Source organism: Bos mutus, chromosome 20, assembly GCF_027580195.1.
Source record: "Bos mutus isolate GX-2022 chromosome 20, NWIPB_WYAK_1.1, whole genome shotgun sequence".
Lineage (NCBI taxonomy): Eukaryota > Metazoa > Chordata > Mammalia > Artiodactyla > Bovidae > Bos > Bos mutus.
Window position 1 is genome coordinate 71,326,143 of NC_091636.1, and position 13,036 is coordinate 71,339,178.

The following is a 13,036-nucleotide window of genomic DNA, read 5'->3' on the forward strand; positions in this document are numbered from 1 at the left end:
TTAATTCTAAAAGTTATATGGAAAGTAACTGGCAACTCAATGTTGAAGGAGGACAAAGTCACAAGACTGACACTGCGTAACTCATAAATGCACATGGATGTGGACGAAGCTAGAGAGCTCTGTGGGGTCTTTTCTGTAGGAAGGCACCAACTCCATCACGAGGGCTCCACCCGCAGGACCTCATCGCCCCTAACAGGCCCTGTCCCCTAAAGCCACTGAGTTGGGGGTTGGGGCTCCAGCATGTAAATCTGGGGCACACAATACTCAGACCATTCTGCAGGGTTAGTTAGCTGGGTTTGAAATAGGGATGTGAGGGGAGGGGAACTCCAAGCCAGACAGCTGAGGGAAGAGGAGATTCCCGAAATTTGGAACTGATCTTAAGATGTTAGAACAAAGTATGGCCCACGAGTCAAATCCAACCCACACCTGTGTTGTAAAAGGTTTATTGGAACACAGTCTTTAGTTTATGTACTGTCTACAGTTGCTTTCATCTACAAAGTCAGGGTTGAGAAGTTAAAACACAGATCATACAGTCCACGGAGCTGAAAACACTCTTTCCAGCCCTTTACAAAAAAAGTCAGCTGACCTCTACGTTAGAGAAATTTACAGATGAACTAAGGTGTGTAGTGGAAGAGAAAGAAAACTATTAAAAGCTTCAGACAAAACAAAATGGTATTTAAGAAGGAATATATAATCCTCACACATTACAAGCTAGGTAAACACCATGGACTGACTTACACCTTTAGAATCAACCAAACACACAAAGACTGTGCTTTCAGAACACACGTGCTACCACCCCGACATCTCAAGTCAGACATAAAGATGCAGACGGCAGGCGCTGGGAGGCGCTGAGAAGCCAGGCACAGGCGGCACAGGCTCCCACAGCCCGGCACAGCGAGCGGGAGCCCTGCCCGCAGAGCAGAGAAAGGAAGGGGGACGCCGGAGGGAGCAAAGCCCAAGAACCGACACGGCCAGGTGGGAAGAGGGGGCTCCAGAGCTGCCAGGTCTGTCAGAGTGCTCCCGTCCACAAACAGCAGTGTCTGCACCATCTGAGATCAGAAAGGAACAAACAGAGCCTGGAAGCAGCAACCATTAGAGACGGGCAGGCGGCTGCCTGAGGGGTGGGCAGGCGCTGGTAGGTGGGACCTCGGCTTCTTGCCACAGGCCTTTCGAGCTACGTATCCGACATCAATTACTTTAACAACGTTTTCAGTATTGGGTTGGCCAGAAAGTTCTTACCATCTTACAGAAAAACTCAAACATTTTGGCCAAACTAATATTGAAAAGTAACCTACAGAAGATGTGATGGACAGGAAGAGAGGCTGTCCTACGGTATCCTTTATCGCCAGCTGGTGTGGGGCGTCTCTCCCACCCCCACCACACCTCCCCGCAGGCCTGCCCTCTAAGTGGCAATCCGCATGCAGAGTTTGTATCTTCAGTTAATACAGAGGCTGGCATTTTTCTATCAACAGTGAACACTCCTCAAGAAGTTCAAACACCACTTCTGTTCATGGGCTTCCTTGATAGCTCAGCTGGTAAAGAATCCACCGGCAGTGCAGGAGACCTGGGTCAGGAAGACCCCCCGGAGAAGGGCAAGGCTACCCACTCCTGTATTCTCGCCTGGAGAATTGTACTATACAGTTCATGGGGTCACAGAGAGTTGGACATGACTGAGCGACTTTCACTCTCGCTTTTTCTGTTCATACCTTTCTTCTCTGAAAACAGATGGGAAGCTCTGCTCTGAGTCCAGCGATTCCTCCGAACCAAAATGCAGCCGGGACACTCTCCGCTCACTCTCCCTCACGGGGCGGTCATCTACAGAGAAGACACCATGGGAAAGTAGCGACCAGAGGCAGGTGCCAGGCCCCGCTGTGGCGCACCTGCCGGCCTCCCATGGGGAGCAAAGGTGTCCTGCCGCCCACTCAGCCTCACACGCACCTGACCAGAGGCAATGCCCTGTTCTGGGGCCCTTCCCTCCCCCGAGGGCCAACCCACCACAGGAGCCCGTGGAGGTGCTGAGCGTGATCCCCGGAGGCGGCAGCTTACACCAGGCTTGAGCCTCAGACAGGAAGGGAAACACACACTCAAGTTCACGTGCAGGCACACCCTTCTTGTCTCCTCTTGACACATATCAGGGATGCTGGGCAAGGTCCCCAAACACCCCTAACAAGTGTCCACGGGCGAGGAGCCCAACACACTGGAGAGAAGAGGCCCAGGCCACGTGCTAGCACCCAGGGCTCACCTCTCAGATCCTGGGACTGGAACAGGGGGCAGAGCCAAGCCTAACTGTTTCCACACGTGCCCTGGACCCAAGAAGGCCTCACGTGTCCACAGCCACACCTCCTCGGGAGTGCCCAAGGGAGGCTGCCCTCCCAAACGCTGGTGGCCAGCCCTCAGGAACTTGTCAGGACCACCCCAGACTTGCTCAGGAAGCTGAGCCCACAGCGCCCAGAGGCACATGTCCCAGTGAGAAACAAGGACCAAGGTGTGGACTCTGCATGGCAGCCCTGGCCCCACGCGGGGTGCCCCCGGGAGCCCCCTCCATCCCCTCGGGGACTCCGTCCGCCACACGCTGGTCTGAGGCCTCCTGGGCTCTGCACTCTCATGGCCTGGACGTGGCCTTCATGCCAGCAACTCACGACTCTACTTGCTCAGCCTGAACTTCACTGAGTCAGCGCCATGCCCCTCACTCTGAACTCAAGCTCCATGTGGCTAAGACCAGCGCAAACCTGTCTCACCCAGACCACACCCTCTCTGCACGGCAGCGGCCCCCAGGCCCGGCGAGGGCCTCCTCTGCTCCCGGCCAGAGCGCTTGGGTTACTCCCTCGGAGCTCCCACGGCGCCCGGCGGGACAGCGGGCCTTCCAAGAGCTCCAGGGCTCCCGCAGCACGGACTCCAGTGACTCTCCTTTCTCATGTCTGAGTACCTTTCAGACTGGAACAACTCTATAAGACCGAATCGAAAACTTTTATCACAAGTAGAAACTAATCATTTAAGACTGAAGACTGCACAACTTTCAAGAAGGATTGTAATGCTTCAATAGTTTACAGAATACTTATACAGTCAACTAAGGAGACCTGTGTTCGATCCCTGGGTCGGGAAGATCCCCTGGAGAAGGAAATGGCAACCCACTCCAGTACTGTTGCCTGGAGAATCCCATGGACGGAGGAATCTGATGGGCTACAGTCCACAGGGTCGCAAAGAGGTAGACACGGCTGAGCAACTTAACTAACTAAGGACACAAGCATTTAATCCTCCCAAATATCTAAAAACCAACAAAACGTTGAAACCCTAAGTAGGTCTGAACAAACAGTGCACCTCTGGGGGTCAGTGCCCCAGGCCCAGGCTGGTGTGGCCTAACCACGCAGCCAGGCTCCCTAGAGCCAGGGCCACCAGCCCGGGGACAAGGAGGTGAGCCAAGGCAGGCACAGCTGGGGTGCTTGTGAGAGACGCTCTGTGCAGCTGAGGGGGCAGAACCCGGAGTGTCTGCAGGTCCTGTGGACACTGAACGGGCAGGAGCCATGGTCTGCCCGCTGCCCAGCATCTACCTGACAAGCGCTGCCGTGTGGGTCTCATTTCATTATCTCAGCACCTGGGAGGTGGAGACACCCTGGAATCCCTCCAGCCTCCCCAAGCGGTCAAAGGCCCCCCGAGTGGACAACACGCACTGATCACTGGGGGCACAGAAGGACCACCACCCTCCAATCAGACAGTCTTAACTGCCCTCAAGCGGCACTTCCACAGGAGGATCAGGTCTAAGACTCTATGCCCTCCTTCCCCAGGGCCTCCGGACTGGCACACCCTCGGCTCCCGCCGCTTGTCCTGCAAGCCCCAGAGATTCGGTTCTTCCTGGGCCATGGCGGCAGCTGCACCTGCCAAGAGGCTCTCCCGCCGAGGCCCTCCCACTCTCTCACGCTGTTGCCCGGGCCGTGCGCAGCACAGTAACCTCTCATTCCTGTGCTCTAGGCGCATGCAAAACCAGGCTGAATCCAGCCGTCCGACTGAGCCTGGGACAACACCCAGGAGGCCATGCGAGGAAATAGACAACAGAGCTTGAGAACAGCTGGAGAGCCGAGCCAGCCCACACCTGTGCCCCGGCCAGCCCAGCAGGCACTTGTGGTCTCAGGAAGTGGCTCCCGGCCGCCTTCCCAGGAGGCTTTTCTGTGAGAGGAGGAAACCAGCTCCCCTCTCCAGAAGGGGCAGCAGCGCGATCGCCCCAAGAACACGAGCAGGGCACCGAGAGAGGCTGGGAGCGCAGCCGGCCTACCCAGCTGCTGGAGCCCTGGGAGCATGTGCACCACGAAGAGGCGGTAGTCAGGCTCGCTCTTCACCACGGGGTTCAGCCGCAGGTCCACGTCCAAGAGCCCCGCCAGGGAGTGGAGCCGGAAGACCTCCGCCAGCGAGGAGATGCGGTTGTAGTAGAGGTTGAGGCTCTCCAGCGCCGTCAGGCACTCAATGCCCTGCCGGGACAAACGCACGGTGAGACGGGCGTCGACACACACTCACTCCACACCCCCCGCCCCCCATCACTGGACAGCAGAGCAAAGGTGAGCTCTGCCGCGAGCGCTGCTCCCGGGCGCGAGGCGGCCGAGCCGGTCAATCCCTGCGGGGCCTCACGCACCAGCTGAGCGACGCATCCAACGCCAAGCTCTCACACCCAGCCCCGTTGGCGGAACCACCGCTGCCCCCGCTTCACAGATGAGAAGACTGAGTATAGCCGGGACGAGATCTTGCGGCAGACGCTGATGCGAGGGGCAGGGCTCCCAACCAGGTCGGGGCGCTGACAGACTCGCGCTCCAGGCAGGGGCATCCTGCCTCCCTTTCTCCCCACCGCAGGCCCTGGCAGTTCACACGGCGTTCCCATTCGTCATCGCCTGGGGACTTCTTGCGTCCTCTCCGTCACCAGCGCCTGCTGCGACAGGCACACAAGCCATTCAAGGGCCCAAGGCCACTAACAGTCAGACACACACGGATGAGAAGTGCAGCGTGGGTGCAGAGGACAGCTGATGCAGGATGAAGGCGGGCACACACACGCTCGTCTTTCGGGCCTTTTTTCCTTTACAGACAAAACCATCTTCGTCAGAGCGGGGTGATTTCATGTTATAGTTGGAATACAACGCGATGCATAGCAAATCCAGCTCACAGCAAACACAGAGAATGCGGCACAGCACTCACAGTCACTTTAGGTGCACAGTTTACAAGTTTTAGAAGCAGTCGTGAAACACAGTGCTTTTTTTTTTTTTTTTTTTACCATACATGTACTTCCCCCTGCTATTATAGCAATAAATTTTCTTTTAAGAAACAAACCTAAAACTTACCTCTAGACTAACCAAGGAGTTTCGTGAGAGATCTAGAGATTTTAGACTTGTTAAATTCATCAAAGAATTTCCCAGGTGAGTAATCTTTTCTTGGTAAGTTCCAGGAATAGATAATGACTGAAGTTCAGCTAAGAATAGAAAAGTAAGAGATTTTAAGTTTATTATTTTACTGAAAATTAATTATTACAGTAATTTAGTCTCCCTCCAAAACCCACTCACCAGGAAGCCCTAAGGGGGCTGCCAGCCCACTGCCTCTAAGCTTCCACGCAGGGATCACATCTGAAACCCTCTCAGGGGCTGACCTGAGGTCACGCCATTACGGGTGATGGCCAGTGGCACTTGGGGGGAACCATACACTTCTCTGGGACACACCCGGTAAGCACTCATAAGACAAATGTCACTACAAATATAAGTTTCCCCTCCAGGATTTGGTGATGGACAGGGAGGCCGGACGTGTTGCAATTCATGGGGTCACAAAGAGTCGGTCACGACTGAGAGACTGAACTGAACTGAGCTGAAACTGAATGAAACAGACACTCTGTGTTTGGATGCACCAAATATTTCCCTGGAAACTTTTGTTTTAAAACACATTTTGATTAAATACAAAACTGGTTTTTGGCTTTCCAGTTTCAGACAAGACAGAGCAGACACATTTCACCCTATTCCTCCCATTAGACCTAACAACCCTGGACAACAACACAGGAAGCAAGTGCCTGGCAACTGAAGGGTGGGGGCAGAAGGCCAACCGTCTAGGGACCTAAAAAAAGGGTCAAGCACTGAGGGCTGGTTTTGTTGTCTCCTATGCATCCCAATCTGAATGCAAGAGAAGCTGGCCGCCCACAAACACCCACGGACATCTACCAAAAGATATGGGTAAGCCTGCTGTCCACTGTCAAAGATGGTCAGTGATGGCCTTGCAGGAGAGATGGCCTTGCAGGACAGACTCCTGACAACCCCAGCCCCACTCCCACCCAACACCAAGGGAAAATCATGGACCTCGTACCCTTGGCCTTGCACAGTGGCCAGCACTGGGACCGCGAGAGTGGACCCAACTACTGTCCTGGGCTGTCTGTAATGAGGCATCTGTAGAGGCTGTGTGTATGACAGGGGCCTGGCCACCGCCTCAGCAACAAGGCAGCATCCAGGCAGTGACAGAACCGAGTAACAAGATTTAAACAGGAAGCAGAACCCCAATCAAAACGATCAATCAAAAATGATGAAGAACTAGGAAAATCTCAATCTGGATGAGAGAAAACAATAGACACCAATAATGAGATGAGAGAAACCAGAATTATCTAACGAGGATTTTAAAGCAACTGATACAAAAATAGTTCAATGAGCAATTATGAACATGCTTTAAAAAATGAGAAAGTAGGGATTCTTGGCAAAAAACCAGAAGATATAAAGAAGAAACAAATAGAAATTTGAGAAGTGAAAAATAACTGAAAGAAACAAACAAAAACCATGGGAGCAGCTTAATAACAGAATGGAGATGACAGGGAAAAATTCAAAGAGAGTAAATGCAAAGATAAATTAAACAAAATTGTCCTATCTGACCAAGAGAGAAAACAGACTAAAAAAATGAACAGAGCTTCAAGGTTCTGTAGAAATAGAAAAAGCAATCTAACATTCATGTCCTTGGGAACCCATGGAGTTCCAATGAGAGTTTCAAGAAGAGAAAAACAGCATGGCTTAAAAAAAAAAAAAAAAAAAATTAAAGAAGTAACAGCTGAAAACTTTCCAAATTTGGCAAAAAAACAAAACCCTACATATTCAAGAAGCTGAAAAAACACCAAACAGAATAAAGGCAAAAGCTAACACATCAGAATCAAAACCACTGATGGCAATGAAAGAATCTCGAGAGCAACCAGAGAGAAAGGCATCACCCAGAGGGAGACACAACTCCCGTGGTAGGGAGTGACTCTTCAGAAACCATGGTGGCCTAAAGGAAGTGCTCTCACATTTTTCAATTGCTGAAAAAAAGAACTTTCATCTTAGAAATCTATATTCTCCAATAACAGTCTTTACGACTGAAGGTGAAATACAGGTATTCTTAAATGAAGAAACGCTAAGAGAACTTTTCACCAGCACGCCTGCCAGTAGATAACTGCTTAAGAAAAACCTTTAAACATCAAGGAAAGATAAAAGAAGGAAACCTGGGACATTAGGCATGAAGAAATGAAACAGGTAAACACTTGGGTTAATGCTTCCTCCTAAGCTATTTAAACTGTCAGATGATTGTAAAAAGCAAAAATCTCACCATTACTGTGGCTCTCAGGTATGCAGATGAAATATCTAGACAAATCATACAGTGGGAGAAAAATGAAACCTAAATGGTGGTACACTTGCAGAGTACATCATGTGAAACGCTGGGCTGGATGAAGCACAAGCTGGAATCAAGATTGCCAGGAGAAATATCAATAACCTCAGATATGCAGATGATATTTGCATATATCATACAGGTGGCTGCATTCCCTGGTGGCTCAGATGGTAAAGCATCTGCCTGTGAGGCGGGAGACCGGGGTTCGATCGCTAGGTTGGGAAGATCCCCTGGAGAAGAAAATGGCCACCCACTCCAGTATTCTTGCCTGGAGAATCCCATGGACGGAGGAGCCTCATGGGCTACAGTCCAAGGGGTTGCAAAGAGTTGGACACGACTGAGCGACTTCATTTTCACACAGATGACACCACCCTAATGGAACACAGTGAAGAGAAACTAAAGAGCCTCTTGATGAGGGTGAAAGAGGAGAGTGAAAAAGCTGGCTTAAAACTCAACATTCAAAAAATGAAGATCATGGCATCTAGTCCCATCACTTCACAGTAAACAGATGGGGAAAAAATGCAAACAGTGACAGACTTTATTTTCTTGGGCTTCAAAATCACTGAGGACGGTGACTGTAGCCATGAGATTAAAAGACACTTGCTCCTTGGAAGAAAAGCTATGACAAACTTAAGACAGCGTATTAAAAAGCAAAGACATCACTGTGCCGACAAAGGTTCATATAGTCAGGCTATGGTTTTTCTAGTAGTCACGTAGAGATGTGAGAGTTGAACCATAAAGGCTGAGCGCCAAAGAACTGATGCTTTTACACTGTGGTGCTGGAGACTCTTGGAGAGTCCCTTGGACTGCAAGGAGATCAAACCAGTCAATCCTAAAGGAAATCAACCCCAGATATTCACTAGAAAGACCTATGTTAAAGCCCCAATACTTTGGCCACCTGATGCGAACAGCTGACTCACTGGAAAAGACCCTAATGCTGGGAAAGATTGAAGGCAGGAGGAGGGGGCAGGAGAGGATGAAATGGTTGGATGGCATCACTGACTCAATGGGCATGAATTTGAGCAAAGTCCAGGAGACAGTGAAGGACAGGGAAGCCTGGCGTGCTGCAGTCCACTGGATCTCAGAGTCGTACACAACTGAACAGCTGAAGGACACCAACAAAAAATGGTGGTAAAATTTCTATTTTCACTTGACATGGTAAACCATCCACACAAGTAAACTGTGTTAAATCACATAAACACTGTACACTGTAATATGTAGAGCAATGACTAAAAAGGTATATGAAGAGATATGCTCAGAAATATAATAGATAAATCAAAATCAAATAATAAAAAATACTCAAGTAAGGAAGGGGCTTCCCTTGTGGCTCACCTGGTAAAGAATCTGCCTGCAATGCAGGAGACTTGGGTTCGACTCCTGGGTTGGGAAGATCCCCTGGAGAAGGAAAAGTCTACCCACTCCAGTATTCTGGCCTGTAAATTCCATGGACTGTATAGTCCATGGGGTCGCAAAGAGTCAGACATGACTAAGGAAAAGGAAGGAAAGAGGAAACACGGAAAGGAAGGAAATAGGAAACAAAAGAAGAAAAAACAAAGGGAGTAAACAGAAAAATAATAAATGGCACACATAAGCCATATTAATATTAATAAATGGTCTAAATATGCTATAAAAGGGAAGCTTCCCTGACGAGTTAGACAGTAAAGAACCTGCCTGCAATGCAGGAGATGAGGAACCAATGCAGGGTTCGATCCCTGGATCAGGAAGATCCCCTGGAGAAGGAAATGGCTACCCACTCCAACATTCTTGCCTGGAGAATTCCATGGACAGAGGAGACTAGCAGACTACAGTCCATGGGGTCACAAAGAGTCAGATACAACTGAGCAACTAACATTTTTACATTGTAAAAGACAGAGGTTAGCAGAGTAGATTAGAAATTATATATAGTATATACTGATTCCCCTGTTAATTCAGTCAGTAAAGAATCTAGCTACTACGCAGGAGACCCGGGTTCGATTCCTGAGTGGGAAAGATCCCCTGGAGAAGGAAATGGCAACTCATTATAGTATGCCTGCCTGGAGAATCCCATGGAGAGAGAGCCCAGAGGGCTAGTCCAATGGGGTCACAAGAGTTGGACACAACTTAGCGACTAAACCACCATATACCATCTACAAGAAATTTATTTCAAATATTACGATATATGTACACTTACAGATGAAATAGTAAACAAATAGATAAAGACATACCCTGCAAATACTAGACAAAAGAAAGCTGGAGAGGCTACACTCAGTCAGTTCAGTCGCTCAGTCCTGTTGAACTCTTTGCAACTCCATGGACTGCAGCACGCCAGGCCTCCCTGTCCATCACCAACTCCTGGAGCTTGCTCAAACTCATGTCCATTGAGTCAGTGATGCTATTCAACCATCTCATCCTCTGTCATCTCCTTCTCTTTCTGCCTTCAAACTTTCCCAGCTTCAGGGTCTTTTCCAGTGAGTCAGCTCTTTTCATCAAATATTCAGGACTGATTTCCTTTAGGATGGACTGGTTGGATCTCCTTGCAGTCCAAGGGACTCTCAAGAGTCTTCTCCAACACCACAGTTCAAAAGCATCAATTCTTTGGCGCTCAGCTTTCTTTATGGTTCAACTCAAACATCCATACATGACTACACTAATTAGGCTACAGTGTTGGAGAAGACTCTTGAGAGTCCCTTGGACTGCAAGGAGATCCAACCAGTCCATCCTAAAGGAGATCAGTCCTAGGTGTTCATTGGAAGGACTGATGCTGAAGCTGAAACTCCAAAACTTTGGCCACCTCATGCGAAGAGTTGACTCATTGGAAAAGACGCTGATGCTGGGAGGGATTGGGGGCAGGAGGAGAAGGCGACGACAGAGGATGAGATGGCTGGATGGCATCACTGACTCAATGGACATGAGTTTGAGTAAACTCCAGGAGTTCGTGATGGACAGGGAGGCCTGGCGTGCTGTGATTCATGGGGTCACAAAGAGTCGGACACGACTGAGGGACTGAACTGAACTGAATATTAGATAAAGTAGATGTCTCACTGTAGAAAATTATCAGGGATAAGGAGGAATACTACATATGTTACAAAGGTCACTCCAATATGAAGACATAAAAATCCTAAATATGTATGCACCAAATAGCAGTTTCAAGACACATGAAGTGGAAAGAGAAATAGATAAATCCACAATTATAGTTAGGGATCTCAATACCTATCTCCTGGTAATTGAGAGACTCACTGGACAGAAAATCAGCAAGGATAAAAAAGAACTGAGCAACGTAAGTCAACAGAATCAAACTCATGTTTATACAACACTCCAGTCAGTGACAGAGTACACATTCCTTCCAACTGCACTTGGTACATATAGGCCAGATTGTGGGCCATAAAACTAACTTCAACAAATTTAAAACAATTAAGACCATACAGAGTATGTTTTCTGACCATAATGGAATCACATCAGAATAAATAACAGAAAGAAAAAAATACCAAACAAACTAGGAAAACCTCCAGTCACACAAAAATGAAAAAAAAAATTTCTGAACAATCCGTAGGTCTAAGAGAAAGTCAAGGGAAATTTAAAAAACGCAGTGAACTAAATGAAAATGAAAATACAACAAAACTTTTGGATGCAGCTAAAGTTGTGCTTAAAGGGAAACTTACAGCACTAAAATGAAAGTCTCAAATCAGAAATCTAAATTTTCATCTCAAGAATCAAGAAAAAGAGCAAAATAAATGCAAAGCAGCAGGAAGAAGAAAATAATACAGAATCAGTGAAATTCAAAACCAAAAAACCTATGAAGAAAACCCAAAAGCTGGCTCACTGACAAGTGTAATAAAATCCATAAACCTCAAGAAAGACCAAAAAAGACAGAAATGACCAATATCAGAAATGGAAGAAGGGTATCACTACAGACCACACAGACATTAACAAGCTAATAAGGAAATACCACAAACTCTATACACACAAATTTAACATGTTGGATGAAATCAGTTTTGCAAAACCCCACACAACCATAACTCACTTAAGATGAAGTCGATAATATGAATAGTTCTATAACAACTGCAGACATTGTATTTGTAATTTAAAAGCTTCAAATACAGAAAATTTCAGGCGCATAAGGTTTCGCTGGAAAGTTCTACCAAGCAAAAAAGAACTGGCACCAATTTTACAGAATCTCTTCTAGAAAACCGAAGAGGCACTTTGCCCACGATGTCATGAGCTCGGTGTTACCTTGATACCAGAACCAGACAAAATAATAAAAAAAGAAAACTAGCGCCCAACATCCGTCTTGAACACGAGTCCAGAGATCCTCGGCCTGGGAGGGGCGAACGAGTACGTTTCAGAGATCCTCCAGAAACGAAGGTGCTTCAAGCTTTCGGAGAAAACCAGCCTAATCCAGCTGACTAACGGGTGAAAGGAAACCCAAGTGATCTTCCCAGATAACGCAAAAAACACCGCCGCAAAGGCTCCGCAGACGCGCCCCAGAGGAGCTCCCCTCAGACGGCGCGAGGGCCGGGCCGCCCCGGCCCCTCAAGGGCCTCCGCTCGGGACCCCAGCTCGCCCCGGGCCCCGCTCTTCGGGGGCCCCCAGGCCCGCGCTCTCAGCCCCACCGCCTCCCCGCCCCGCTTTGCGCTCCCCGCGCCCGCCCCTCAGGCCTGGGGCGGCTCGGAACCGAGCGGTCTCTTTCGGCACCTCTGGCCTGACCGGTCCTCCGACACGGCGGCGGGAAGCTCGCGCCCTCGGCCAGCGCCGCCCGCCGCCCGCCGCCCGCCGCCTGGCGCGCACCCAGGTCGCAGTGAGGCGCCAGGCCGCTCTTCTCCCGGATCTTCTCCTCACACAGCACCACCCGCCCGCCCGGCGCCATAGTTTCAAACGGCGCGCACCTGCCCGCGCCTGCGCGCCGGGGACGCAAAGGGCCGGGGACGCAAAGGGCGGGGAGGGGCGGTGCTGAGGGCGGTGCCAAGGGGCGGTGCTGGAGGGAAAGGGCGGGGGTCGAGGGCGAAGTGGGCGTGGCCAAGGCTTGTAAGGGGCGGGGGGTGTGGGGGCTGAATGAAGGGGCGGGGCCGAGGGCGGGTGGGCGCAGCCAAGGCCGTAGGGCGCGGGGATGTGGGTCTGGCCGAGGCAGCCCGGAGGCGGGGTTAGGGTAAATTGGGGCCCGCCCCAGGGCATACCTGAGTTCCCGCCCCACTTGGGGACCTCGCCTCACCAGGGCACCTGCCCCAGCTGGGGCCCCTATCCACCCCCAGATTGGTCTGCATCCTGGGCTCCGGACCCGCGGATTCTGCCCGAGGTTGCGGCGGCCTACGTGGGTCACTCGGCCACGGCGGGTCCGGCTCTGCCCACGTCCGCAGTTCCTAGGTGACAAGCCTGAACCGCGGGGTTCACGGTGTGTCGGGCTCCCTGGGCCTTTTGTGGAGCG

At 50.2% G+C, this 13,036-nt stretch overlaps 1 protein-coding gene across 10 annotated transcripts in view; it reads right to left on the reverse strand.

The window, feature by feature from the left end:
* Window positions 1–12,514, reverse strand: part of CEP72 (centrosomal protein 72) — a 37,267-nt gene extending 24,753 nt beyond the window's left edge. For 7 of the 10 annotated variants that reach the window (XM_070357789.1, XM_070357788.1, XM_070357793.1 and 4 more), the window contains exons 1-4: window positions 12,403–12,514; window positions 5,319–5,446; window positions 4,268–4,460; window positions 1,707–1,815 (exon numbers count right to left, since the gene is read on the reverse strand). In XM_070357789.1, the coding sequence (XP_070213890.1) occupies window positions 1,707–1,815; window positions 4,268–4,460; window positions 5,319–5,446; window positions 12,403–12,481 (509 nt within the window). In that variant the 5' untranslated portion in view covers window positions 12,482–12,514. Of the gene's footprint in view, window positions 1–1,706; window positions 1,816–4,267; window positions 4,461–4,621; window positions 4,913–5,318; window positions 5,449–5,537; window positions 5,973–8,970; window positions 9,324–12,402 lie in introns of those variants that run through there. The other 3 variants (XM_070357792.1, XM_070357791.1, XM_070357796.1) reach the window with 3 other exon arrangements.
* Window positions 12,515–13,036: the final 522 nt, after the last annotated feature.